General features: G+C 50.4%; 2 protein-coding genes and 1 long non-coding RNA gene across 3 annotated transcripts in view; all 3 read left to right on the top strand.

The window, feature by feature from the left end:
- APTX (aprataxin) overlaps positions 1-27,703 on the top strand; it is a 125,218-nt gene that overhangs the window by 29,870 nt on the left and 67,645 nt on the right. The window lies entirely within an intron of this gene.
- Positions 224-26,768, top strand: B4GALT1 (beta-1,4-galactosyltransferase 1). The gene is made up of 6 exons (XM_075741132.1): positions 224-671; positions 13,062-13,297; positions 20,616-20,803; positions 22,242-22,364; positions 23,734-23,838; positions 24,461-26,768. The coding sequence occupies exons 1-6, from the start codon at positions 224-226 to the stop codon at positions 24,594-24,596; spliced, it is 1,236 nt and encodes a 411-aa protein (XP_075597247.1). The 3' UTR covers positions 24,597-26,768.
- Positions 2,494-3,376, top strand: LOC142599600 (uncharacterized). Its single transcript, XR_012833179.1, has 3 exons — positions 2,494-2,786; positions 2,919-2,986; positions 3,235-3,376. It is a non-coding gene; the product is annotated as an uncharacterized LOC142599600 (long non-coding RNA).

The following is a 27,703-nucleotide window of genomic DNA, read 5'->3' as shown; positions in this document are numbered from 1 at the left end:
GCTGCAGTGACCTGCATGAACCTGCAGCCACGGCTACTACACGGTGTTACCGGGAGAGCCAGCCAGAGAAGAGGGTGCGCGCCCAGGGGCCAGCCCCGCGGCGGGGCTGCCCGCTTCGCTGCAGGAGGAGTCGCTGCGTAGTCGCCGTTGGCAGCGGCGGCGGACAGGACGCCGAGGGGGTTAGGTGCCGGGCAGGATGGCGTGGGGAGGGCTACCGGGCGGGATGCCGAGGGGAGTCCCGCCGGTGCCCCCCGCGGTGGCGGGCGGTGGGAGGCTGCGGGCGGGGCGCGGGGCGCGGGGCCGCCCCCGGAGGGAGGAGCCGCCCCCGCCCCCGCCCCGTCCTCGTCCCCCGTCGGCGGCGCGGCGCGGGGCGGGCGGCGCTCCCCGCCAGCGCAGCGGCATGAAGGAGCCGTCGCTGCCCGGCACCTCGCTGCAGCGGGCCTGCCGCCTCCTTGTCGCCTTCTGCGCCCTCCACCTCTCGGCCACGCTGCTCTACTATCTGGCGGGCAGCGCCCTGGGGCCGCCGGGCAGCCCCGAGCCGCCGCCGCGCCGCCCGCCGCCCGCCAACCTCTCGCTGCCGCTCTCCCGCCCGCCGCCGCCCACCGCCCGACCCCGGCCCCCGCCCGCCTCGCCGCCGACGGGCCCCTGCCCCGACCCCTCCCCGCTGCTCGGTGAGTGCCGCCTCGTCGGGTTTTTGGGGGGGGGGGGGGGTACGGGGGCTCCGCTTCCTCCCCTCCTGCCGCCCGACGGGTGCCCGACGCCGTCCGCTCCGCCGAGGCCACGGGGGGGCGCGGGCATCGCGGCCGGCCGCCTCCTCCCGCCCCGACGGCAGGGGCGGCCGCCGGGTCCCGCCGCCGCGTGTTGGGTCCTGGTGTCCCTCGTAGGTGTCTGTCCCCGCGGGGCGGGTGTGACAGCGGCGCGGCTGCCCACGCGTGCCGCCGGCCGGCCGGCGCAGCCTCGCAGCGCCCGGCGGAGGGGGATTGTGGGAGAATCCCCGGGGAGCCGGTGTTTCGCGGGGACCGAGGCGCGGATGCTCTCCCAAGGAAGGCAGCGGCAAGCAAAGCCCCGGCGCTTTCGGGGAGCGCTCCCTCCCCGTCTGGCTAGGTTTCTTTCTGGTTGCCGGAGAGGTTGGGTAACTTCCTCTGGGAACTCTACCCGAAATACTCCTCTTGCGCAATGTCACAGGAAGGATCAGACGGGCTGTTTGTGCTAATGCAGACTTTCGCAGTCTTTTGTGTGCGCGGACCTGCTCGATGAGCGGCATAGATTTAACAAGTGCTGTGAGGCAGGGTCATGAATATAGTTGTTATGCATCCCAACGGCGCTTCCCACGTATTTGGTCCTGTGATGTAGTATCCTGATACGTGGCAGCTTGGCGTGTGTTTTATCTGCACTGGAGCTGGGCTCCCCACAGACCTTTCCCAGGACTGCTGGGGTGCTGGGGGCCTGGCAGGCAGTTTGCAGGTTTACTGCCTGCTGGTGGTCTTAATTTTTGCATTGATCGCCTGTAGCTGTTCTGACAGACTGTCTTTGTCGCAAGGCAAAAGTGGGAGCAAGGTGATTTTCAGCTTTTTTCCTCCCCTTACAAGGCTCTCACCCAACTGGCTGTTTGTAAGCTGCTGCTTTTTGAATAGACCTTCCTATGGTGTAGGTAGAGTTGGTTACCTTGACCTGCTGGCATCCCAGTTGGTAGTAACCTGGCCACAAGCCATTTGGGACCTGGAGCCGGGGAATCATCTCCCTTTTCATCAGTGTGCCACGTTAGCACAGACACAGACCAGAGATCACAACGGGGGAAGAGACTTTCAAGAAGCTACCTGTGGTTTTCAATTTACGAAACCAACACAGAAATTCATAGTTTCTCTTGGTGCTTGCTGGTCAGCTGTTTATGGATCAATGCATCTGAATAACAAATGACTGGTTTGTTATTTTAGGAAGGCGGTTTTGAGGTCACTGAAAGGAACTGTGCTGTGTTTTTTTGTTGTTCTTTTTGATTCATCTCTTTCGCTTTTTTTCCCCTAGATCACTTTAAGTTGAAAGTGGCTGTTCAATCCTGTCCTCATGGAGTGGATGTGGGAGTCCTTTATGAATATGACTTTGCTTTAAACGGTTTCCACTTACCCTGATCCTCTCAGGAGTGAGTCATGTGCTTTTGAAATTCCTGGAGTTTAGAGAAATGCTCTTAGAGTCCCCAAGATTCAAAGCATTGTCAGAGTTAGTTGCTGAAGAATGAATTAAAATATTTTATACCGTCTCTGTAACATCTTCGGTGCAATTTGCAGAATCTGCCAAAGGCCAAATGAGGCTATTGGAAGTGGTTACAGATGTTCAGAGAGCTGCAGGGCCATGTAGAAAGTAGCTCTTTACAAGGCAGTAAGCAAATGGTTTCTAGCTGTGTTAGCTTCAGTACTTGTGGGGTGGTGCAGTCGGATGCAGGCTGGCACCGTCACAGCTTCAAGGTTTGTAGCCAGCATGTAGGGAAGAAACCTCATGGGTATTTATTTTTTTCCTGCTCTTTTCAGATTTTGGTAGCAAACAGCATTTGTAAAACAATCCTGTCATGCTTCAGGTGTTGGTCAGAGCTGAGTGTGCCCTGATCAATATCTCATGTATCTCTAAGGCCAGTGTGGGGGACAGACAGGTGTACACTCCACAGGCATTTCTGACAATTGACCCACCCAGAATTAAAAAACGCCTCTTCTTTTTGTGTATAAAGCTCCTTATCGGTATGAACTTAATAAGCTGGAACCAGCAAGGACCTTCCTGTGATTCCCACCTTCCCAAAGGTATGGAGAAGTGCTCAGGTAGCTCCAACTGCCCCATTCCCTCAGCATAAACCTACGTTTATTGAAACGCACCTCATCCTTGTATTTTTTTTATTTTCTGCTCCCCTTCTCCCCTCTGCTGTCGCCAGGAAGCATGTGATGAATCACGCAGTGTATGTGTGACTGAGCTGCTCAGGCTTTTTGAACGGTCAAATAGCCAGGTACTTATTTCAGAGTTTTCTTTCTAGCGATGTTTAGAGAGAGCAGTTTACCATCTCTGCTGTCTGGCTCTGCAGCAAATGCATTAGCTGAATGAGGTTTAATCTCTACAAGAAGCTGCCAAATTTAAAATGCTTTTATGGTTCACTTGCTTGTATAATTTAAAAGCATAAATCAGGGCTGGGGAAATAATACCGTAATTCAACTTTGAATTAGAAGTCCTTAACAGCTATGAAATTTTCTAATACAGGGAAATTGTATTTTGGATTTATGCTGCAGTTGAGAGCTGCGTGCCAATGAGTATCTTAAATGGGGTATTGAGAAGCAGACTCCGCTTGCTGCGGTGAAACTTCAGCCTCTGAGAAGCCCAAAAGCAAGTAAATTCAGATATATCCTGCAGGTGTTCATTCCCCAAACTACTGTTATATTCTTTAGGAGTTGTGGAACAGTATTTTTTTAAAAAAAATAAAAATAATAATAAAAAAATTACTCTATAGAAGTCAAATGCTTTTCTTCTACCTTTTCTATGAGGTCTTTGTGTTTTGGTCATGAGGTAGTTATGTGCCTGCTGTTTCAAGGAGGGAGTGCGGAAGGGAGCATGTTCTTTGGTAGTAAGATCCCTCTCTAAAAGAGCTCATCTTAAAGCAGCACTAATCTTTTGGTGCCAGAAGTCTGCAAAGCAGAATGTCATGGACAGGCTTATCATTTTCAGGGATGTTATTTTCAAGTCCTGCCTGATCAAGATCACGTGGTGTTTATGGAGGTTATTTTAGAATACAGCTGTCTCCTTAGACATTTTTGACGCTAGTTTAGATACCAGGTGCGGCTGGTAAGGAATGGCAGACCGAAGAGATGTGTTCTTACCCTCAGCCCTGTGAGCATCTCATGGCAAAGATGACCCAAATGCACTAAACATGTTGCAGTCAGGTGTCCGGCTCAATAGCTTTTCTCCCCCAGGTTTAAATTTAGAAAACCCACAACCCTAAACCCAAATAATTAAGGGATATTGACAAAACAAAAAAAAATTGAGGTTAATATATGAACCAGTGAACTGTCCATAGCATAAACTACTACAGATGCACTCATTTTCACTTGTGTTTAAAAAGGAATGCAGTTTCCAAATGGCTGTTTGCTGGGAGACCTTGGGCATGCAAGAAAAACATCTGTTTCTTCAAGATCCCAGAGTCACGGATAGAAGCTGATGCTTCCCACTGTTAGCGAGGAATGTTTAAAAAAGCGAGGATCGAGAGAAAGAAGCTCCTTGGGTGGGTTGTGGGTGAGCCCGCCATAGTCAGTTGGAGGGGGAAGGAACTATGGCATGGGCTTTCTCTTTGATGCACCGCTTCTCATGCCTGTGTAGTCAGTGCAAGCAGACTGTAGATGCTGGAGATAAGTGATGAGAGTATTCTGGTGCTTTGAGGCTTGTTTGGAGGAGACAGAGGTAGCCTGTCAAATTGGTGGTGATGCTTAGTGCCTGTGTTACACAAGTTTTTAGAGGTTATGTGCTGCTGGGAGGTCAGTGAATTCACACATAATCTAGTTTGAGGCCCGTGTATATGTGGACATCACATGCACAGGCGTAGAGGATGCTTTAGCACTGGCAGAATCCTAGTAGAGTGTAATTTGGGGCGAGAGAGTGAAAATCTGTGAGCTGCTGAAACGCCATTTCTTAAGAAGACCTATGGTGGTGACTGTGCTGGAGGGGTTTGGTAGGTTTGCAATGGCTGGGGTCTGGTTCCTGTCACGCTGCCCACCTGCAGTCATGGGCTCTCATCTCCCTGTGGTGGGTTTCTGCCCCAGAAACTGAGGGCCTCTGAACCTGTGGGGTCACTTACAATACCAAGCGGTGGGGAAAGCATTTGCTTTGCATGTGGCATCTCTCCCTCCTCATCTCAACTTGCTATTGTCTGCTTTTTAATTTAATTTTTTTTTTTTAACTTTTTTGATACAGCCGCTATCTCTGCTCCCTCCTGCCTCTCCCCCAATCTGGGTGCTACAGGCATTAACTTTGCTCGTAGCTGCAAGCTGGGGTGTTGCGGTGTCCCTCCACTGCCTTGTTTTGAAAAAGTAAAACAGAAACTCAAAGAGAAGAGCATGGAGAGGGCTGGGGGAGGGGGACCTAACACGTGGACCAGTTTGCTCAAAGTTAGGCTTTTTTGGCCTCAAAAGAGAGGTTGAGAAACTGTGTTAAACTTCTCCAAAGAATATATTTAAGATGTTTGGCAGGGAGCCGTTGCGTGATCCTGGCAACACCACCGATGGCTCCATAGCTACCCGTGCGGTCGGGAGCATGTCACACCTCTGAAGCACAGGCTTGCTCTGTGGGCAGGGAGCAGCCTCTGTGGTGAGAGCATCCCTAGCATCCTCTTATCTGCCCTAAGTGAAGGTCAAGGACTATTAATTGGGCTTGCAAACTAACTCGGAAAGGTACCATGCCTTCCTGGAGAGCAGCTGTTTCAGGGACACAGCGCAACAGATGAGATGTGCTGGGGAGAAAAGGAAAGTTTTCCATCTCGTGCATCTAGTGTTTTATAACATGCTTGTTTCTCTGCCAGCATTGATCTGAGGCAACAGCTAGTTTCTTTGGAAATTGGGCCAAGTTTGTGTTTGGAAGGAGACAGATGCTTGCAGCTTCCCGAACTACACTTGGATGCAGAATTCAGTTCAGCTCTCAACTTTCCTCCTCTGGTGTGGAGCTCCTTGGTCTGACTTCAGTCAGCAGATGGAGAACGTTGTCACTGTGTTGAGGGCCCCACCCCAAAGGGTGGCATGCTGGGGGTGCATGGTCCTCAGCAGGGAGGTGCTCTGGGTCTGGTATCCTTGTGAGCAAGCCCAAGGCACTGGGCTGCTGGATTCCACTGCTCACCTCCTCTCTTTGCCAGTGGACCCTCCTCTCCAGCCAGCATCCTGCAGCTACTGCTCCCCTGCCTCCCTCCTGCCCACCCTTCTCTTCGGGGCAGGAGGGGTTTTGGTTGCAGAGGTTTTTGGGACAGAGCCAGCCAGTCCACAGCAGTGCTGCAGTGGTGGGGCCAAAGATCTGGGGTTTTCTGGGATGTGGATGGAGCAGTGTTAGTGTCCAGTTCGCCCCTGTCTCTCTGGCCTGAAGAAGGTCTCGCTGCTCAGCCCATCCCCACCGGGACAGCGTTTTCCTTTGTGCAAATCAGTGCCTAGAGCCCCCCTGGCTGCAAGGAGAGGTGCTTGGTGAGCCAGTCATGGATTAGCACCTCCAGACGGGCAAGCAGTAGCCGTGGCTGCTGGTGACACTGGGGCATGGCAAACAGCCTTTCCAGCTGCCTCCCGGCTGCAGCTGAGCTGCCAGAGCTCGGGGCAGTCCCCAAGCCCCTGCAGATGTTTGTCTGAAAGAGGGCTGCTTTTGTCACCTCCCCTACCTCTGGTCGCCAGCCTGGGGTGTCACTGGACTTGCTTTGAGGGCGCTTACCTGCAAACGGCCCTGTAAAGAACTTACAGGATGGGTTTCTGCAAACGTGTGTGCTCGGGGGCAGTGGGGTTCCAGCGGCCCTTTCCCCAGGCGTGCAGTGCCCTGCTCCTGTCCTCACCTCCCGCACCCCCCCGCTCCCAGCAGCACCCTGTGCTTTCGGGGGTGCATGAGCCCTGGCTGAGTTTCGGCCAGACAGTTGCACCTCTGCCCCACCTGGCACCCCGCGCTATCTGGGGAGCGCACCCCAGCCCCAGGGCGGCACTGGGATCCAGGTGCAGCCACCACTGGTGGGGTGGGATGGAGTAGGGGGGCTGGGGGCTGCCTTGCGACTGGGCTGCCACTCAGGCTGGGAGAGCTCCTGTCACCCATCCCATGGCAGGGGGCAGCTCAGCCTTTTTCTGATCGGGGCCTCTCTGTTTATTTGTTTTGTGTTTGCTGATTGAGGGCCTGGAATTTAATTTCGGCTGCAGGGAGCAGGGCTAATCACATGCAGATTGCCCGGCTCAAAGGGAGATGGTTCAAAGCCGCGCTGGATTTGAGCCACCGATGAGGACTTTGCTTCTCTCCCCAAAATACGTTCTTGTCAAAACGACAATATTTTTTATATTTTTTTTAAAGATGCCATGTGCTGGTGTGAGACCTTGTGTTGTAATAGGCAGCGTTTGGTGTTGGATTAAGAAATTTTTTCCTCTGGCTGTAGTCACTCAGTTAATCATGCAAGCCTGCCATCCTGCAGACCCAGCGGGGTGTGTGTGGGGGGGTGTGTGTGATGCATCCTCATTTTTTTCAGCCTGTTTCCTTTTGGGGTCCACAGTTACAAATGCCAGACACTGTGTGAGTGTGGCCAAGAGAGGGCATGTGCTGGTGTAGCAGGCTCAAGCCTTGCATCAGCATAGCTGACATCTGTAAGGGGATGCAAATTTGCAAGTGTAGACCAGCCAAAGAAAATGTATCCCAGTCCTTGGGAAGGCTTTTCTTCCTCACTGGAATATTTCTAGCCAGACCTAAGGATGATTTTTTTTTTTTTTTTAAATGCTCATAGGGGAGCTAGAGCTGCAGACAGCAAGGGGCAGGAGCTCCCAGCCAGTTTATAAGGAGACGGAGATGTCCCAGTGGACATTTTGGCTGGTGGGTCGCATGCCAGTACAGGGAGCTGCTCAGAGGACCCAGCTGGGCAAGGGATGCTGGGGCTGTCTCTTCCACTGCTCTCGTTCCACCACCATGGGGCTGAACCCCAGTTCAAGCCTGTCTGGTGCTGCCTGCGTAGGCGCTGGCATGGCTCTGAAGTTTAGCTGATTTTAATAGGAAATGCTTGCTTTGCTGAGCCATGGGATGCAGCTACTTGCCTGCCCGGGAGCTGCCACGTGGGTCTAGGGGCTGGAGCGACCCCTGCTCGACAGCCTGGGGTGGGGGGACTTGCCCCCGCATTTTCCGGGGTGGAGATGGTTTTGTTTTTCCCAAGTAGGGCGGACTTGGTGCAGCCAACAGGCCCTTCCCTCTTCTGCTGGGCCCCTGCAAAGAGAGATTTTTTTTTTTTTTCCTTTCTGCGAGTTCTGCTTCTCTTTTCCCAGGTTTCCTTTTGCATGAGGTTTGTCTGAGCATGGCAGCACGGGTGTGCACGTGGCTCAGCAGCTAGAGAGTAGTGCCCGGCTCTCAGCCAGGATGATGGAAATGTTCTTTTCTGCTCTGTTTGAGGAGAGATTTTTTCCAGCCTCTGTACTACATGATTTTGCTTTCGTTCTTACTAAATTAAATATTTGACATTTGCGCCTGGCTTAAAGCACTCAGGTGAATTTTGCTGGTTTTCCCAGTGAAGTGCTTGGAAGGGCAGTTCAGTCTGATGGATCACTTCTCCAAACCTGCCCATGAACCCAGCTGCCCTCCTTCTGCTGGGGCTGCACACTCTCCTAGGGAAGGGGTTCCCCCCTACCCTGTCCCACCTGAGCCCCCCAGGGCTGCCCTTGGTGGCTGCTGCCCCATGTTGTATCACCCGCTACCACCTTCATGGATGGAGTGCAGTGCCGTCCCATTCGCAGCCCTCCTGGGGATGCAGGAATACAGTTCTTACTCTACGGGGCATTGCTGCTTGAGTTTTCCCAACACTTCTGGTATCTGTGGTCCAGGGAGGCTGGAGCAACCCCTGGATTTATTATAGCATTAGGCTGAGCAGATTCCGGGCTTTCTGTGTGAGGGTCCTCTTATTTGGATGAGTACCAGGGAGGATGTGTGCTGGCAGCCTCACAGGTTTTGCTGTTGTGGCAAGCGTGGCTGTTGGGAAGCGGGGCTCAAGAAAATCACTGGGGCTGTGGGCCAGGTTCCTGAGGCTTGAGCACTGCATTGCCTCTGGCTTTTTGCAAGCATCACCTTTTGCTTCATGTGAGAAACTGCTTCCTGTTTGTGTGCACCACAACGGCCCCCCCATTATCTGTGCCTGTACGATGCTTTTCCTGTGCACCTTCCCTTTGAGCAGAAATGCTTATGAGTGTCAGAGATGGGGGTGGGAGGGGGTTGGCTTTTTTTTACCTACCGCTGCCAGCTAAAATCTCCTTTCACAATCTCTGAAGTATTCAGATGTGATGCTGTGCTTTTGTGTCTTTTACAAGCTTCTGGCAGTTGCTTATTCATGTTCTTGACGTTTTATTTTGCTAAAAATGTATGGTGGAGGCTTGTGAAGCTGCTGTGTTGGGAGCTTTGTAACCCAAAAGGTGTCTGCCTAGAAATCCTGGGCTGTATGGGTGACCAGAGCTGCAAGTTCACATAGCTCTGTCATGGCTGGATGTTTTTAGCAGGGGCTCAATATACAGTGGCTCCTATGTCAGGCATTCACCTTGAACAGAAGCAGAAAAAATTGAGATGGAGTGAATCGGGCTGGAACATTTACCTAGTAAACACCAATAGGGATACAGTTTTGGCCAGTGGGACCGCACTCGCAGCAAACTTTGCACGCTTTCTTGGCATCCACAGATTGTGTCCTGAGTCAGCATCCTTGGGAGACAACAACTTTGGGGCTGCTTGCTATCCAGGTAGTCAAATTTTGGTCAAAATGATTTAAAATTAGCAACTAGAACTGTGACTCTTGCCACCAGTTGGAAAGCCTGTGTTTGCAGATATGACTTTAGCCTGGTCCTGCTTGGGAAGTGAACTGAAAGCACGGATTCGCAGAGGGTGGTATGTTGCTGTTGCTTTTGTCAGCCACATGGCATTACCAAGTCTAGTTTGTTGTAGCCATTCTGTATTTGAAAGCAGCCTATTCAAATTTTTTTACGTTTTTTGTATTCTTACTGCTGCCAGTGAATGTATTAACAGGGTGATTTGCATCAAGCCTGTTTCAGAAGCAGCTGCCTTCTGTACACGTACAGTGCCAGTGCCTGGGGTCTCCTCTCTGGCCTGCGTGTGGGCTGCGTCCATTTGCAAGAAAGTGTGCTGCCTTTAAAACTGATTTGATTAACTGGAGGGTCAGAGCAGTACAGATCATTTCTCACGAAGGTCCTTCAAGACTGAAGCTGTTAAATTTCTGTCTTCCACAGCCGGTTTTTATAATGAATGTGTTTTCCTCTCCTATCTTTTCCTTGCTGACTTTCCAGCCTCCTGAAGGCAAACAAGAGCAAATGCTGGCAGGATGAGTGGTCTGCATTTGGGCAAGGTGGCTGGCGGGTGTCAGCCTGCAAAAAGCCCTGCTTGCAGCATCCAGACGCTTGCGGCTGTTCTTGCCCAGCTAGAGCTCGCAAGCCACCAGTGGGAGATTTCCCCTGTAAATTCGCCTAAATGGCAAACTTTCATTTCCTCCCCCCTTATGCTGTGCAAGCGACTGCGAGGTATTAAAAGAGCCTTTGTTCATTAAACCAGAAAGCATCCCCTGGGCTGATGTGGCTCGCAGTTGTTTCTCAGGAGCAGCAACTGGGAGCAGAGAGTGCAGCAACTGGGAGCAGAGAACGTAGCCCGCCCTAGCAGGAAGGGGTTTGCTCAGTGGGACGGCAGCCGTCCGGCGCCTGGGAGCGGGCCGGGCTGGCAGGGCCCCATGAAGGGATGTGCTGCTTCCGCCCCGCTGCTTCCTGCAGCGTCCCACCGGGTCGGTCCCACTGCCGGCGGCGGGGTGCGAGGAAGGCAGGAAAATAACATCCCTGGGCGCAGATGCCCAACATAATCTCATTTGCTGCCTGGTACCGGTTAGGTGAACTGTGCCCAGTGCAACACCTTTGGCTGTTTTGAATGCACAGAAGTGTAGCATCATCCTGACTGAGTGTCAGTCTCCTAACGGAGGTGACATTGGGGGGCAGAGGGATGGGCAGGGAGAAGCAGGCACGGAGATGGGTCGACGCCAGAGGCTGTTCTGGGAGGGCACTCACCACCATGGCGGGGAAGCGATAACCACATTTGGAGGAAACAATGCGCTCTCTCCCCCACTCCGGACTCCGCTGGCCTTGCTGCTCTGGCGCCTGTCCCCTCCCTGCCTGTCCCACCAGCAGCAGGGGTGGCTGTGCCTGGCCCCCGGATCCTGCCACTGCCAAGCCCCGGTCCCAGTCATGCCTCTGCATGTTCCTTCCTGCCCCCGGTTCCTCCCATTCTTGCCTCTTCCTCCCGCTGCAGAGCACTCTTCCAGCTCTCCCTGTAAGCCACTTTTCAGCCAGACAGGGTTCGGCCCCAGCTGTGCAGCTGCAGGGCAGGCATCTGCAGGACCTGGCTTGTGCCGTAGGGCAACCAGGCAGGCACGTTGGGGGTGCAGCTGGGAACCTCTGGAGTGCTGAGAGCATGGGCGGACTGATCCCAGTGCCTGGGGTCTGAGAAATCGCTGCCTTTTCCTTGAGTGAGAGGGAAACATGTAAACTTGCCCATTTAACCTGTGCAAAATGCAGAGATCGGGAGATCCCTGCGCATCCTGCTCATGATGCCGGTTTCTGCAAGATCTTGCCTCCTCTGTGCAGGCAGTGAATTGGCAGCAAAGCTTCCTCGCTGCCTCTGGGGGTACACTGAGCACCTCTGCCTGTTTGGCCAGTCTCCTTCTTGCCATCTCCAGCCTGAGTGAGCACAGGTTTGTGGAGCAGCACAACCAAACTAGCTTCTTCTAGATAAATACCCAGGGAATGGGCCGTGAGCCTGGAGAATTATTTCTGCTGTTGTGGTAGTCACATGCTGGGGTATGCACAAGTTCAATTGTGATGGCCACAGTCTTTTAGAGCTCTAAAAATTACTTGCACCTCTCTCTTAAGGGGCTCCGTAAGCGCAGTGTACCCACCACTGGCATGTGCACGCAGAAGGGCGCACACTGTGCGTGCCCTCGGAGGGGCCTGGGGGTCTCCTCAGCAAATGCAAAGAGGAGATGGTAGCTCTAAGACGCGTGTGTGAGTGCGTGCATGCACGCACGTGTGTGTGTGGACACCCAAGATGGAGGAGAGGGGGAGGGGACAGCAGACAAATCTCAAAGGAGTCATCCCCAGCCTAGTGTTTATGGTGAGGACCCTCTGCTTTATGCACAGAGGCCTCAGAATCCCCACCCAGTGCAGAGATTTTAGTGTGAACTGAGCATGCGTGCAAAGCCCAATTTATTAGCTCACCATTGCTGGGAGCAGGACATGGCAGCAAGAGATGTCCTTCTGCGGGCAGCCGCCGTGCTCGTTAGGCTTTTGCAGCAAGCCTGTTCATCAGGGCCGGAGCAGCTGGGAGCAAATACTGCAGAAAGGCCAGCCTGAATGTTAAGAGAGGGCATCCACAAAGGGCTCTGGTCGGCAACGCCGTGTTTAGCCCCGGACCCACGTACAGCTGTATGGGAGGGACTGCTTCGGAGCCAACGTGGCAGAGCAGAGAAGCTCAAGGCAAGCACACAGCACTCGTGCAGACACGTGAGCCAAAATCTTGCAAAGTAGGTCTCCTTGACTGTATCAGTGCCCGGAGCTGTCACTGCCCTCACTCCCTGAGCTCGGCCTCGAGCAGCTCAGAGGCTGCCATCCTCTCTGTGGTGCCAGAGGGCTTCTCAGTTTTACGTACCAGTTTTGGCACAGATTATTTTGGTGGTTTCAAAACCTACCACTGTTGAAACCATGTGCAGGAATTGCCAACCTGCATGCAAATCTCGATATGTTTTTTTAACAGTTCTAACACAGGACTTTTAATAAACAATGGGCATGCCTATAGAGCACTGAAAGTATCTACAAGAGAAAAAAAAAACAAGAAAGGGGGTTTTATTCACTTTGCATGTGGCTAGCCTTGGCGTAAGTAATTACGTCGGTAGGAGAGCAGGGCTATTTTTGAAGTGCTCAGCTCTCACGCTGTGCGAGGTGGGTGAGAGCACAGAGGTCATCACTCTTCTCTAGGCTGGTTTTGTGGTGCACGTGCCAGTGGGAGCACAGCTGCTGGTTTGCCATGCAGATAAGAGGATTTTCAAGACTCACTTGGCATCAGCGACTTGTCTGGGATCTGATGCCAAAAGGGTCCAGTGTTTGCAGTTTGCTCTGAATGGTGTTTGCAATTGCTTTGGGTATGGCTGATCCAAGCTTCAACACCTCCATCCACTTTGGGGTTATGTTTGGATCCAAACCTCTGTTTTTAAAAAACAAGACAGGTAACAAACATGTGTAAAGGATGTGTGCTCAGAGAAATGGATCGTATGTGCTAACTTGCTCTGTGCTTTGCCTCTCTTCCAGTTGGTGCACTGCGTGTGGAGTTTTCCCAGCCTGTGAACCTGGATGAAGTGGCGAGAATAAATCCAGAGGTCAAAGCAGGAGGTCGTTTTGCTCCAAAGGACTGTATAGCACTTCAGAAAGTAGCAATAATCATACCATTCAGGAACCGAGAGGAGCACCTGAAGTACTGGCTCTATTACCTGCACCCAATTCTCCAAAGGCAGCAACTAGATTATGGAGTATATGTTATCAACCAGGTAAGATGCTAAAGACACAGGGCTTCATACAACTCTCATAACAGTGTCTGTGCTCCCTAAAACAGAGGAGTGGTTGCTTTATCCTGAACAACAATGGGCTGGCAGGCAGAGATAAGGTTGCTTAAAAAAAAAAAAAAAAGGCAATTTTGCTTCGATGATTTTAATGGAAAACCTGAGGTCCCATCTTCCTGTCAGGCACGATTCACTCTAAAGAGCTTCTGCTTAAAGAAGGCACTTGGTGAGGAGGGAAAAAGTCCCTGATAGCACAACCCACTCTAATACTTCTTTCCAAATGTTCCTTTTTCCCAATTGCTGCAGGAATTGCATACAGAGATCTTTAAGGTGACATGGTAGCGTTAATGCTTAATCTGGCATCAAGCCATAAAGCTGTAGGATTTCACTTACTTTCTCAAGCAACTTCTGTTCATGTTAGTAATAGTGCACTAAGTGTCAGGATGCAGAAAGCAAAGCTGTGGCAGTGGAGCTGGTGAGTGATTGTCTTCAGGTGAATAGAACAGAAAAGAAACAAGTAGTGACGGGGGGGCTTTGTTGGGGTTTTTTCTCAATATCTGATGGCCTTAGACCTGTCTTTAAAAAAAAAAAAAAAAGACATGTTTCACTCCAAACAAGCTGTCTTAATTTATACCATAGTGGTGGTTAAATAAGTGGGTGTTGTTCACACTTGGAAAAGCTTAAAATGTGTAGGCATTTGTATGGGCTGCAATGTGAAAAGGCAGATGCAGTTCCGAGAGCCCCAGCAGAGACCACTGGCTGGACAATCTCACAGTGCAGTTTCTCTCTTGGATATGTATTTATATCCTGTTTTCTCAGCTCTGTAAAAACTGAGATGAAATAACATGCTTCTTTAAATGTAACTCCTTAAAGTTGTGGATCACCTGATGTGTTTGGGCATATCAAACACCATGAATATTTACAATGGTCACTCAAGTGAAAAATTTCCTCACAGAATCGAAAGTAAGGGGAGACTTTTTCTAGAGAGAAAACCAATACTCTGTTACTACTATTTCTCTTAGTTTGCTCATTTCCAGGGTGCCAGAGATCTGGGCAAAAGTGATTTTTGGGGAATTAGCAGTAGCTCCCAAGCACAGCAGCCAAGATGCTCCAGTGTCTGCAGCCAACTGTGCCTGTGGCTTGGTGGCCACGTTGCTCAGGGCACAAGGTGTTTCTGCAGCCGGTGGACTGGCACGCTGTGCCCTAAAATTAAGCCCTGTAAGGAGATCGTTCCTACGTAATGCAAAGAGCAGCCGGTGCTGCTGTGGTCTAGCAACGCGGGGCCAGCCCCAGCCCTTCATCCTTCAGGCTGCATTTCCTTGCACCTGCAGCGTTTGCCTGTGCAAGTTACTGGTGCCACAAGGTTGCTTGAGCCATGGTCCCCACCTGTCACTGGGGTGCAGGTGGGTGAAGGTGGCAGAGCAGCATGCCTCCTTTGTCTGACCGTGGCTCGGAAGTGAGGGTGTGATGTGGCTTCCAGCAGCTGTCCTGCGGCAGGCGCTGCTGCTTTCCTGGCCAGGTGTAGCTCACTGGCCGGCTCTGCGGAGACCAGGGGAGAGCTGCCTGCCCGTGGTCTGGGGGCACTGCCTGTGGACGACCGGCTGTCTCCATCGCAAAGAGCCGGCCGTGCAGCTGAGGCTGGTATTTCCCCATCAGCAGTGCTCCAGGGTAAGAAAAGCGAGGAGCCCGATCATGTGGAGCTGCGCCGGTGCCTGTAAAGGCAGGCAGTGTCCGAAGCCTGAGTGGCGTTCCTGCTGCTGCTGCGATGGTGCATGCTGGCTTGCACTGCCCCGCGTTGCTGGCTCCTCTTCTCTGGTCCTGTCCTCCAGTTCTAGGGCTGTGGGGCTGTCTGTGTGCTCTCAAATTAACCCTCACGAAGATTATTGAGGCAAATGTTTTTTCAGACACATCCCTTCAGCAAAGTTGGAATGGGAATGACATCCAGTACGCAGGGTATATGTATCCTGGACACATCCAGCAGTCAGATGTAGGTTAGCAAGTAAGACTACTTGATTTGTAAAATAAACATGCTCCTTCTGCATGCCTCTAACGAGCTGTGTCTGAAGAGGCAGAGTGGTCAGTGCTAGTAAACCCACTGGATGCATCTCTCAAGGGTGAGTGGGAACATTAAATAGAGAGGGTTGCAGAAAATGTATTAATTCTGCCAGAAGTACAGAAGGAAAACGGTCTGATTTCTCTGCTGTCTTGACAATTGCTTTTCTCTTTCTCTTGTCTGTCCTTCCCTTTGCATCTGCCCTCCTTTTTTTTTTTTATTTTTCCTTCTAGTGGGGAAATATTACCTTTACTTGTTAATCCTGTCTATAGCAAAGCAATCACTGAAGCAAGGAGAATTACTGTGTGATCTGGTTCTTACACGCTGCCTACGTGCTCTTCTGTGCTCTGCATCTCATAGAAAGAAAGAGGAGCGCTGAGCCCTGCTACTGCTGCACTGGTAATGTCAAACTTCTTCCTTTCAGCGCAATGTGTTTCTGTCACGAGTCCATTGTGTTCTCCACCATGCTGTTCTTGCGTGCCTGAATGCCTCAGAGTAGCACTTGGCTGAAGTCAGGGGGATGATGTTTGTCAAATGTCCGATGTGTAACAGGAGCCAGTGGAAAATATGTATTACTCTTCACCCTCCGCAACCCACCCCTAGCCAAACCCAAACCTGATGCATGGAGTAGCAGTTGTAGGATCTTTCAGATAAATCTGAGATGAGGATGTGGCTAGGTGTGCTTTTTGTAGCACCCATTTGATGCCATGCAAGCTTGACTCCATCAAATGAGAAGGCAGCGGCAAATCTGTGGCGTCTCGCTTGTTCCCGCTGTTACCCACGTGCTCTCCGGCACCTTTAGCTGTTGCCACCTGGGTGCTCCTGTCTAGCAATGAGTTTTCTTGCTGCAGTTCAGCCTGTGCAAACACCTGTGCCACCAGACTGGAGTTTGGGAAAGGGGAGACTTAGCAAATTCCCTGAAAACTGTGTAGTAGTTCAACTGTTTTCCACTGGCCCCTGGCGTTACCTGCAACATCCTCGGTAGCAATTTTCAGAGTGTGTGTGCGTGTGCGCACATGTGTGAGTGCGAAGTGGTTGGGGGCATTGCACTTACTCATGTTGTTTTGCAGGGGGTTTCAGGACCCCCAGCTATGCAGGCAAAGGAGGGAAGAATCGTGCTTGGCTCCTGCTTACCCTCACAGTGTTGTGGGGGTGAGTTTCCCCTGTGGCTGCTCTCTCCTCTTGCCCGATGCAGTGGTGCTGAGGCCTCAAAACACCCTCTGACAGAGAAACAGCAAAGGGTCTCTGCGTGGCCCTGGAAATCTATTTCTACCTCCGAAGTCCACTAGAGCGTGGACTTTCACATGGACATTGTGCGTGTGCTTCAGGCTGTCCTGGGGAATCCCTGACTTAGCTAACAACCTCCCATTGGAGCTGATGGCTCTCTCTGAGCTGTCCAGAAACACGTATCCTCACCATTACCTCTCCGAGACCCGGTGAGTTTAGGATCCAGGTGAGAGAGATGCAGTCACGGGTCTTTTGCACTGCTGTGCTGTCTGCAGCAGGAACAACAGAGTTGCCTCCTACATGGAAGTGGGAGGCAGGATAAAATTGGGACAGATGGCTTCTTGCTGGTTTGCAAACCCTTTAGCTTAAGTGACAGTTACAAAACCCTCAGTTTTATCTGTCTGGCACTAAAAAAAGTAGCATCCTTTGGTGAGTCTGGCTAAGCAAACCAGATTCAGCAAAAGTAAGGGATTGGAAGTAAAAAAGGCTGGCTGGTTTTGCTCAGGCTGATCATCTCTAGATATGAGAAGGAGTCGGCGTCAGACCCTGCAGGACTGAGGCAGCGGATTGTTGCCCTTTAGCCAGTCTCCTATAGACCAGGGAATGGGGATGGAATTGGTTGTGCTGGGAGAGACATAGGGAGTAAAATCAAGACCCAAAAACAGGTGCTGGGCACCAGCACTGAACTCAGACCTAGGTTAAGTTTCAGGACAAGAGAACATAGGGAAAAAATTGTCAGGGAAAAAAAAAAAAAGCAAAAATGTGCTTGGTCTACATCTTTTCTGGTTGAAAGCCTAGGGAATGAGCGTGGAGGCTACATCTAGAGCTGGGCTGCACTGTCAAAGCAGCAGTCCCCTTTGCACTGCCTAGATCTTCAGGATGCTGCTCCTCTGTCCAAGCAAGTCCAAACTTACCCATTTCCTTGTGGCAAATAACAGGGAGCTTCCACGGGATGAGGAGCTACGAAGCAGAGGCGAGGGCTGGAGGCTTCTTCAGTGCTGCTTTATCTGCTTTCAAGGGTTGCCTGTGGTACTGTGCCCTGCACTGACCCGGAAGGGACAGCAGCATAGGAAGGAGATTTCCCAACTCTGCTTTGTTTTTTTTGTTTGTTTGTTTTCTTTCAAAAAGTTGGGGATCAATCAAAGATTGAAGTCTGCAGCATGTTTCTGAGATTTGAGAGATTTGAATCCCAGATACTGCAAGCATGCTGGTGCTTCCACATTGCCTTAGGTAAAGAAACAGAGCTTTCTGCAAAAAGCAAAACCTCTTGTCATTCTTTTTTCACTCCGATACACGTTGTAAAGCCCTGCATACTGTCTGGGACAGAAAACCAGCCTCCTGCCCTCCAAGAAGCCGCAATTGTTAACAGCATTGCAAGGTTTGCTGCATCAGCTACCTGCTTTCTGTAAAGTTACTAAAAAATGGCTTTGAGAGGTGTTTTTATTTTCTTTTTCGGTTGTGATTCCCCCTCCACCCCCAAGCCTTTTGGATCGCAGAGTATGAAGCTATGTGGCCACTTGGGAGCAGAGCAGTGGTGCCGATGTGGAGTGTTTGCATGTGTCTGGTCCCTCTCCACGCGCGGGGCCAGTGGGTGACGTGGTGAGAGGGGTCTTGTGCATTCTTGGTCCAGTCAGTGCGCTGTGCTTTGGGGTTTTTTGGAGAGAGGTTTAAAAACACAGCTCCTTGTAGCATTGTTAATCCCTAAGTGTTAGAGGCTACCTGAAGGCTTGGGTTAATTAAGGCTGAGCCTCTGCTGGTAACAAAATCCGTGTGAAGTGTCCTTTGCCTTCGAATTTCATTTTGAAAAGAGCAGCCAAAGGGTGTGGAATGAGGACACTCTCCTAGACTGGACCCAGCAGATGCTTTGGGGTGTGAGCACATTGCACGTTGCACCAGCATTGGGAAAAGTCCCCCGTGGGACTATGGAGCCAGCCTGGGTTTGGTGCCATGGGACCAGAGGAGTGCTCAGCAGCTGGGTGTGGGCAGTCCCCTTCACTGGGGGAGGAAAACCCTCCAATCCCACAGCCTCAGCCGCTCCCTCTCCCCAGCCTCTTTGTTCATGACTTGCCTTCATTTTCTGCACTCAGGTTTTTACTGCTCTTCCTTTTGCATGATGATGATCATCTTCCCACCACCTTAGTTATTGCGTGAACCCTTTTGTTTCGGGTGAGGATGCTGAGAATTTGCTCAGATCCTCCTCCACGAAAGCTCACTCCTCCCTGTGAAGTCATTTATGCCTGAGGCAGGTGATGAATGCTTTTGAAAACCTTGGTTTGACACTTGCCTGTTAAAACCTTCATTTGAAAGATATTTGTGGCTGTTTCAAGAACCTGTATTGGCTGTCCAGCTACAGGTCCATTAACCAGTCTGGATTAAACAGTTTCCAAACTGATTATTTATTAACCAGGCAAAGTCATTTGGGAGAAGGGTGATATTTTAAGCTGCTGCTCCTTGGGCACAGTATTTTATCCATCCTCGCTTCGCATCCCACGTCGGGTGTGGGTACTGCAGGGTCGGGGGATGGCTTGCATGGTGAGGGAGTCCTTTGGCTTGACACTGCTCCAAGGGTGTGGATGGGGAAAGGTGGAAGGTGGTAGAAAAGAAAGGATTTGGCAGTCTTGGTTTCCAGGCTGACAAAAAACTTCAGCCTCCTTCAGCGATGCCCTATGAGTTCCCTTCCGCCTGCTTGGTTCCCCTGCACAGGGTTTGGGTTTAAAGCTCGTGCTGCAAAATTGGGTCCTGGATTGGAAATCCTTACTTTCAAACCACTGGTATTCTCAGGTTTGTGGGTATGATCCCGTTGTTTTTCAAAAGTACTCGAGCAATTTGCGAGCCTGTACTTGTGCTCAAAGCCACGTGTGCTTTTGAAATGTTTCTGCCTGAGAGAGGCCAAACTAATTTCTCCTCGGGTGCATCATTGCTCGGGGAGGAGAGCAGAGAATTTCCTGTCCTGCTTTCTGCAGGTCCCTTTGATAACTGCGCCTGCCCTAGGATAAACGTGCCCTGCTGCCGTGTCAGCTCTTTTCAGGTCCCTCCCATCATGGTGACAGCCCTCCTGGTTTCGTTTTCCCAGTGAGGCCCCCGGCGTGCATGGTGGCTCATGCTGTGCTCTGGGTGGCCAAGGAGCAGCAAAGAAGGGGCTGTGCATCGCAGCAGACGGTGCACAAAGCCGTGGCCCTTGCAGGAAGCGGCTCGCACCAACCTGCCATCCAGTAAACAATGCTGTGTGTCCTGCCACATGCTGAACCAGCAGCACCCTTTCCAGGGTCTGGGGAGCATCCTGCTCCTGTGTGTGCGCAACTGCCCAGGGCTTGGCATGGGAGCAGGAGCGAGCGGCAGAGCAGCAGACCTTAGCTCCTGGTGCCACCCCGTGCTTTGCAAATCGGGATCTGGTGCATGGTCACATGTGCCGCTGAGCAGAGGCCATGCCACAGTCCTGCAGCCATGTTGTGGCAGAGCTTAGGAAGAGTGGGCCAAAATCGTGGCCACAGAAAGGTTTTAGTCCATGGTCCTTGTCCTGGCTGTAAGCTAAAGCATCACCAAGGTTTCTCTCTGTAGCAAGGGTCCCTTCTTCCAGAGGAGGTCATCTCTCTTTGCTTTTCTCCACTGCTCTAGGAAGGCCCAGCTCCTTGCCCTGGCAGTCCGTAAACTTTATCACAAAATTCAACCCAAAATGCCTGTGCGTGGAGTGGGATGGGGGGACTGCTCAGCATCAAACCTGCCCTCTCAGAGCCTCCCACCAGGAGACAGGAGCTGAGCCAGGTCCAGCCCTTCCTCCACCATTTCGGCTGCGTCCATGGTTGCAGCTGTTTGGGATGCCATCGTCCCATGGGCGGCATTCTGAGGGGGACTCGCTGCAGATGTCCCATGGGCGCTGCGGGGGGAATGCTTGGGCTCGAGCTCAGTCCATCAGACGTGCCAACCCAGTGCGGCAACACCAGCGTATGGCGACAGGTAAGAAACTGCTCATGACAACTGTAAATTTAAATCACTTAACTGTTTTTTTTTTTGTTGTTTTTAAATTAGGATGGAGAAGAAGAATTTAACCGTGCTAAACTGCTGAATATAGGATTCGCAGAGGCTTTGAAAGAGTATGACTATGATTGCTTTGTGTTTAGTGACGTAGACCTCATCCCAATGGATGACAGGAACACCTACAAATGTTACAGCCAACCACGGCACCTCTCTGTATCCATGGATAAATTTGGATTTCGGTAAGACACCTTCTGGAGGGGCATTTTGTTTCTAATACCACCGTTAGCCTAGCTGGCCAGGCACAGCGTTACACATCCCCACCTACCATTGAAAGCCTGGGAAAATGTCTCTGGCAAAAGCCTGTCTTGGCGTGTGCATCCCTGCAGGGAGCGGGTGGCTGCGAGCGGGATCGGCTGGAGGGGAGGAAGGCGGAGAAATGCAGCTGAGCAGTTTATTAAAATTCACAGCTTCTGGAAAGTGAAATGTAGGGCGAGGAAATACTAAGAGCCCGTCATTTTGTAGATGCCCACGTATCCCTTCTTGTGTTTCAGGGTGGAAGCTGGAAGACAGCTAGTGTTTCCACCCAGTCTGAAAAATGAGACACTCTCACACAGTGAGAATTATGTGCAGCTTTTAGAAGACTGCATCAGACACTATTTTAAGAGCAAAACGAATTATTTTTGGCTGTTCGATTTTGGGCCACTGAGGGACCTGCCTTGGTATCTCAGGGCAACACAAAACGAAATGCCTTTCAGCATACATTTGGGTTCAGCGAGCTACTGCAAAAAAAAAAAGTCTTGCTTTTCCTTTTTTTTTTTTAATTTTTCCTGTTCCAAATCCCCAAGGGGGATTTTAAAACCTCATCTTTAAAGCAAAAACCAGTTGTGACCCCATGGTGACCAGTATTGCTGAAGATACAGCAGTGGTGTTGGTAGCAGGACCCCTCCACTCCAGACCCAAGCCCTGCTTGGAGCAGGACTGTCACCAGCACCACAGCAGCTGCAGTTTTTTCTTGCAGCTAGGTGAAGCTTAGAGCAGAAATGCAGGCCCCAGGGGTTTCTTCTGCTTGCTGAAGCAGTGACAAGGTCTGCCGTAGGTCCTGGTAATCCCTGCGTGGGCCCTCTCCTGGTGCTGTGGGTCTGAATTTCATCTGTCCCCAATCCCCTGGTGAATCAGCCCGTGTTTCGAGCAGGAGCTGGTTGGCTTTGTGTGTGCAAGGTCATATTGCCAGCTCAGTTTTGGGCCGTGAGCTTTCCTTTGGGGCACTGGGGAGCGTGGAGGTGAGTGGTGGAGCTGCTGGAAGAGAAGGCTCTGTGGCATCTCCAGTGCCTTGCTGAGCTCCTGCTGCTCCCGGGGCATGCATGTTACCCATCTGTCCTTTGGCAAAGTGATGTGCATCTCACCAGCCTGTCCTTTGAGGACAGTGTACTTAGTGAAAGGCTGCAGCCGTTTGCAGTTGCAAAATATTTCCCAGCTGTATTTGGGACTGAGGTCACCAGCTCCCTCTGCCTAGGCCGAGTCCAGGCCACCAAGACACGTGTTGCTCCCTGCTGCAGGCAGGCATGCTGTCTTGCAGTGGGCTGGGGTGAAGGGCAGTGGCAAGCCCGTTCTGGGCAGGCTGGCTGCTCCTTGGCTAGCACCTCTCCTCCTCTAATGGCCTTTTCTCCCTGCTTTCAGGTTGCCTTACAATCAGTATTTTGGAGGTGTGTCTGCCTTGAGCAAAGAGCAGTTCACAAAAATCAATGGGTTCCCAAACAATTACTGGGGCTGGGGTGGTGAAGATGACGACATTTATAACAGGTAAATGAATACCCCCTTTTTGCACTCTGAGTGCCTCTGGGTGGGGATGAGCACAGACCTGCTGCTCTCACCAGGGTGTGAGGGGGTGGAGGGTGTCTTTTCACCCCAACTGTGGGAGCCTCCCCTCCGGGAGGGGGACAGAGGTGGCGTGTGGGCGACTTGCTGGCTCAGCGAAAGCATGTTCCTGCTGGGTGCTCGCACCCCATTTCACAGCTCCCAAGGTGTGCTGGGGAGTGGGTTCAGCTGGAAAAATCCCACCCCTGCCCCACACGTGCATCGCTCATTCGCCACGCAGCCTTGCAAGCATCCACGCCAATGCGCAGGTTGGAGCAGTGCTCTTCTGCATCACCCAGCATTGGCTGAAGGAAGGGGATTCAGGGCACAATGCAGGGTGCAGAAGACTTTGACCCCCCCCAGCCCAATACAGCCTGAGGTTTGCTTAGGTCGGCAGCCTGGTTCCGTTTGTTCCCAGGGGAGCTTTGTTTATGAGGCTGTAAGTGGCCCTAAATAATGAGGTGAGCCATTGCTTGCTGCCTGGAAGGAAGAGGAGCAAGGTTCAAAACTGTGGAGAGGAGGTGTTTGCATGGGGCAGGCTGGGACCACGCCTGCCTGAAGACTGGGGCAGAGGGTGGACTTGGGGTTGTGCTGCCTTACATCTTCACAGCCCCAGGGCGGTTGCCAGTGGGGCAGGGCATTCAGAGCAAGGTGGTGCTTCTTCTCAGGTTTTGAGGAGCAGATGCAATATAGAAATGAAAAGGGAGATGCAAAGAGGAAGAAACCAAGTACTTTTCCAGCATTGGTGTCCATGAACTGCAGCTGCCTTGCAGAGAGCATGCAAACAAAGACAGGCTGCCCCTTGCCTGATGGGTCCCAGCTGAGACCATTGTAGCTCTGACCATGTGTGTGTGTCCCCCATGCTGCTTCACCACCATTCACTTCATTTTCCAGCAGCACTGCAGCCTTCACATCCAGAAAAAAATGCTCTTTTGGCTCCTTTCCAGAGGCGTTAAAAACTAGATGCCTTCCATTCAAATTCTAGTCTACAGCCTGGAGCAAGGTTAATGCAGGTGTTGGGTGTTGGAGGGGCTGGTAGTGCAGGTGAGGGTGTGGTGAATTAGCACATCCTTGGTGTTGGCAGGGGGACATCTATTTTCCCCATGCTGACGTGTCCACGTGGAAAGGGACTGACTTTCCCCACTTTTGGTGTTAGCAAGCCTCCAAATGCACTAGAGGCATCCTCAAAAAAAAAAAGAAAAAAAAAAAAGAAAACGGCAAAACCCCCAAAACCAATGGTTATTTGTGGAAGGTGTGGCAGAGCATCCCACATCTGTCGCCTGTCATGGGTGTCTAATCAAGTTGCTTTTTACAGGCTGGTGTTTAAAGGCATGGGGATATCCCGTCCAGATGCTATCATTGGGAAGTGCAGAATGATTCGGCATTCCCGGGACCGGAAGAACGAACCCAACCCCGAGAGGTGCGTCTGCTCCATCCCGTGCAGATTCAAGGGGTACCTCCTGCCCTTGCTGCTCCAGCTGCTAGGCTTTGCTCTTTGCTGTGCAAAAAGCCCGATTGTGGAAAGCCTGCAATACATTTCTTCCCTTGCTGACCTCTGTTCCTTGCACTGTAAGCTGCTCCCTTCCCCTCTCCAGTTTATTACCTGAGTGCAGACCTTTTTCCCAAGATTTCCCTATGGCAGAAACACGTCTCACCAGTGTGGGGGTTTTTTTTGTGGGGTTTTTTGTTTGTTTGGTTTGTTTTGTTTGTTTCTTAAACGCAGCAAATTAAGCTCAGAGCAATTATTTCCAGCTTGTCTTTGGCGTATAAAACCTGGAAAAGGACCCGTGTGAATTAAAAGCTTGGCTGCTTTTTTCTGGCTAAAATTTGACCCCCTAGGGATGCCTTTGCCCAATGCTCAGGCTGGCCAAATCTGGGAGTTTATGGGACCCATACTAATACTCGGGTTGTTCGTAAAACACCGGAGATGCCGCCTGAGAGGAGAGGCTATGAAAATGTCATGCGAAGTTTGGGCTGTTTAAACATTTTTTTCCCCGTTTTTTTTCTTTCTTTGTTTTTTTATTTTCCCCCTCCTTCCACAGGTTTGACCGAATTGCTCACACAAGGGAGACAATGAGTTCTGACGGCTTAAATACACTATCCTACAAGGTGTTAAAAACTGACAAGTATCCTCTGTATACAAAGATCACAGTGGATATTGGCTCACCAAATAGCTAACATCACAGACACAGAGAGACCTTGCCTACGTTTCCCAGGACATCTGGCCTCAGTGATGCTTTAGATCTGCTGGTTTTATAACAGTTGCAATGAAAAGAAAAAAAGAAAAAAAAAGACCTCTTTTGGCATGCCAAAGTGTCTCCAAATTGGTTGGACAAGTGCTTTTTTTCCTTTTTTTTTTTTTAAAAAAAAACTTCACTTTACACAACTTTCTAGCTCCATTGTTTTGTAAGTCCAGAAACTGTACATAAGAGTTGTAAATATTTACTTTGCCACAAAATGTTGAATCTGATCTGTTTGCTGCAGTGCTCCCCATGTTGAGTAAATTGCTGGACCCAAATTTTACTGATTACAACTGTGATGCATCAGCAATTACTGCCCGTGATATTTTGATATTTTAAATTAGGTGGATGAAAACATTCTTTTTAGTTAATTCCTGGTTTTACTTTATGAAGGAGTGTAAAATGCTGCTAAAATTGTACAAGTTTACGCTTTGCATTAGATTATTTTTTTAATAGGGACAATATCACACATTTTTTCTCATAGTGACCAAAACAAACATCTTCTCTGTGTGCAGAGCAAGTGTTGAATAATCAAGTCTGGATTCAATGAATGTCATTATTTCTTTTAATCTCAAAGGAGGCTTTGAGTGAGTTGAGCCAGAATTTGCCAGTGAGCTCTCTGCACATGGTGGGAGCTACACAGATGGCATCAGCAAAAACTGCTGGCTTCAGATAAACTTACTTCTGGATGTGATAGTGACTTTGCCTCAGCACACCACCTGGGTTTTTTTAGGGGGGCGGAGGGAGGTGGGTTTGGGTTTTTATGGTTTTTTCCCCTGAAATAAAGATTAATTAATTTAATTGCACGATGAAATCGTGGCCTTAAAATTTGCTGACACTTCTTAACAGTCGTAGAAAGTTACCACACTATTTAAACATTCTCTGACGTTTCCTAAACCCAAAATTTTTCTTTTAATGTCATGCATAAAACTTGAATTCACTTCTTACTTTTGTTGTTGTTGTAACATTTTAATAACTTTTTAAAGTAATTTGTGTATCATAAGCAATATATTTAATAGCAGATTAATCTAGGGTGCAGCATAATAGGATATGATTCAAGGCCTCCTTTATCTTCAGACTAGTAGGCTTTTTATGTGCATCATTATATATAAGCTGTGTATTATATTTGCTCTGTGTATTTGTCCATGAAATCTCCTGCGGTGCTGAGATATTCACAGCAGGGCTGACATCCAGTCGATTTTTCTTTGCCTAAAGCCTGTTGCAATGTGTGTCCTCTGTCCGGAAACTCCCTCCTGGTTTTCTCAGGCTCTGAGGGACATGCACGTTTTGGAGTACTACTTTTTGTCAGAGCACCACCTGTACAGACACCCCGCTTTTCCTTCCCATGACGGTATGGAAGCCTCAAGTGCTGACACCCTTGGAGCTGGTTTAAGTGATTTAAAGCTCAGCCAGAAATGAGAACTGAATTCCTTCTGGCAAGTACTTTGCCACCAGCTCTGACCACAGCAATTTGCACTTCCTTGGCCTGTGCTGAAGGCTGTTGAAATCAGGGACGCTCATTGTATTGGGGATCATCTTCAGCACTGCCTCTTTTTTTTTTTTTTTTGGTTTTTTTTTGGTTTGTTTGGTTTTTTTGGGTTTTTTTCCAATTGAGACCTGAAGATTTTGCTGAACCCTTGCACTGCAGGGGTGGGATCCTGCAGAGGCTGGGGGATAGTGTGTTCCTTCTTACACCAGCAGAGGCTCAAAGTATGCACACAGACGTTAATTACTAGGGAGACACCCAGCTGCCTTTTCTTTCAGTGTCACTTTGAAAAAGTGTTCACTCCTTTCGCTTAAAAGCTGTTTCTGGCCAGATTGGCTGCTTCAGTCGTGCCGGGAGCTGAGCGAAGGTGACCTTGCATGGAGCAGCAGCAAAGTGCAAGGAAGCAGGCTTGTGTTTAAGAGCCACTCTCTTGTGCTTATTGTTGCGTTAAAAAAAATGACTCCTTTTTCGCAGGCCAGGCTCCAGCTCTTGCAGATACAAAGGAGTACAAGAAGAGGATGTGTTACAGAAGTCAGGTCAAATGTCTACCTGTAAAACATTGGTGTAGCTGTAGTCTGCACCAGTCATGGAGACACAGGCAAGGACTTTTTTGTCTTTTTTTTTTTTTTAAAAAAGGTGCCTTAGAAGCAGGGCCCCACTCCCGCAGTGGTGGCAGACCAGCACCAAAACTCATCGAGGCCACACTGAAAATCCCAGGTCTCTGCAGAGAGCACCTCGATGTTGTGCTGAGCCTTCTGTAAGTTGAATCAGAGAGTTGGGATCGTCAGCTGTAGTGGTGTCTGTCTGCTAACAGGCAAAGGGGCTACCTGTTGTAATTGAGTGGTTGGTTTGGGGAGGTTCCTTCCCTTAGGATTCTCTGAAGATTAGAAAAAAGTTAGTGTAACAACTTGTTGTTTTGCTATATGCTGAAATCACTGAGTGTCATGGAGGTGGTCTGAGCACTTGTTTCCAGCTGTTGCAATCAAAGGTTTCTACACATGTGCCTTGAAAGAGGGGAGAAATGGAAACTGGAAAATCAGGAAACCTGAAAACCATTTTCAGCAGAGAGATGCTAGCAGTGCAAGAAACTGTCACTTAGTTTCTCTGCTACTGCTACTGCCACAAGCCATGTCAAAACCAAAGCTGCCTTTGGTTGCTTGTTCACCCTTCGGTGCTGACCCGTGATTTCCAGATCTCATTGTCCCTGTGTAAACTGTATCAGTCAAACTCACAAAATGCTCTTGACTCAACCCGGCCATGAAATTTCTCTCCCTGGGACTTTTCGGGGGCCTTTTCTACAAACACTCATGGTGCACAGAAGTGAATTCTGGCCATGACCTGTGGTGGTTGGTGTTTTTTCCTCTCCTGTACTGGTAGCAACACTCAAAGTGATACTGTGTATAACGGTTGAAACCCAGAACAAATAACTGCAAAGGAAACGCTAATGCTGGGTTTCTTTGGGATTAGTGTTTGCTTGTTAGGATGAGGGAGGATCCTGGCATGCGGCTTTTCCTGGGATGTTACTTGTGTACTGGACTGCTTGTGGGTTTCCTGTAGAT

The sequence above is a fragment of the Balearica regulorum genome, chromosome Z, assembly GCF_011004875.1.
Source record: "Balearica regulorum gibbericeps isolate bBalReg1 chromosome Z, bBalReg1.pri, whole genome shotgun sequence".
NCBI classification, from domain to species: domain Eukaryota; kingdom Metazoa; phylum Chordata; class Aves; order Gruiformes; family Gruidae; genus Balearica; species Balearica regulorum.
Note: the sequence above shows the minus strand (reverse complement) of the source record. Positions and strands in the feature narration are given on the sequence as shown.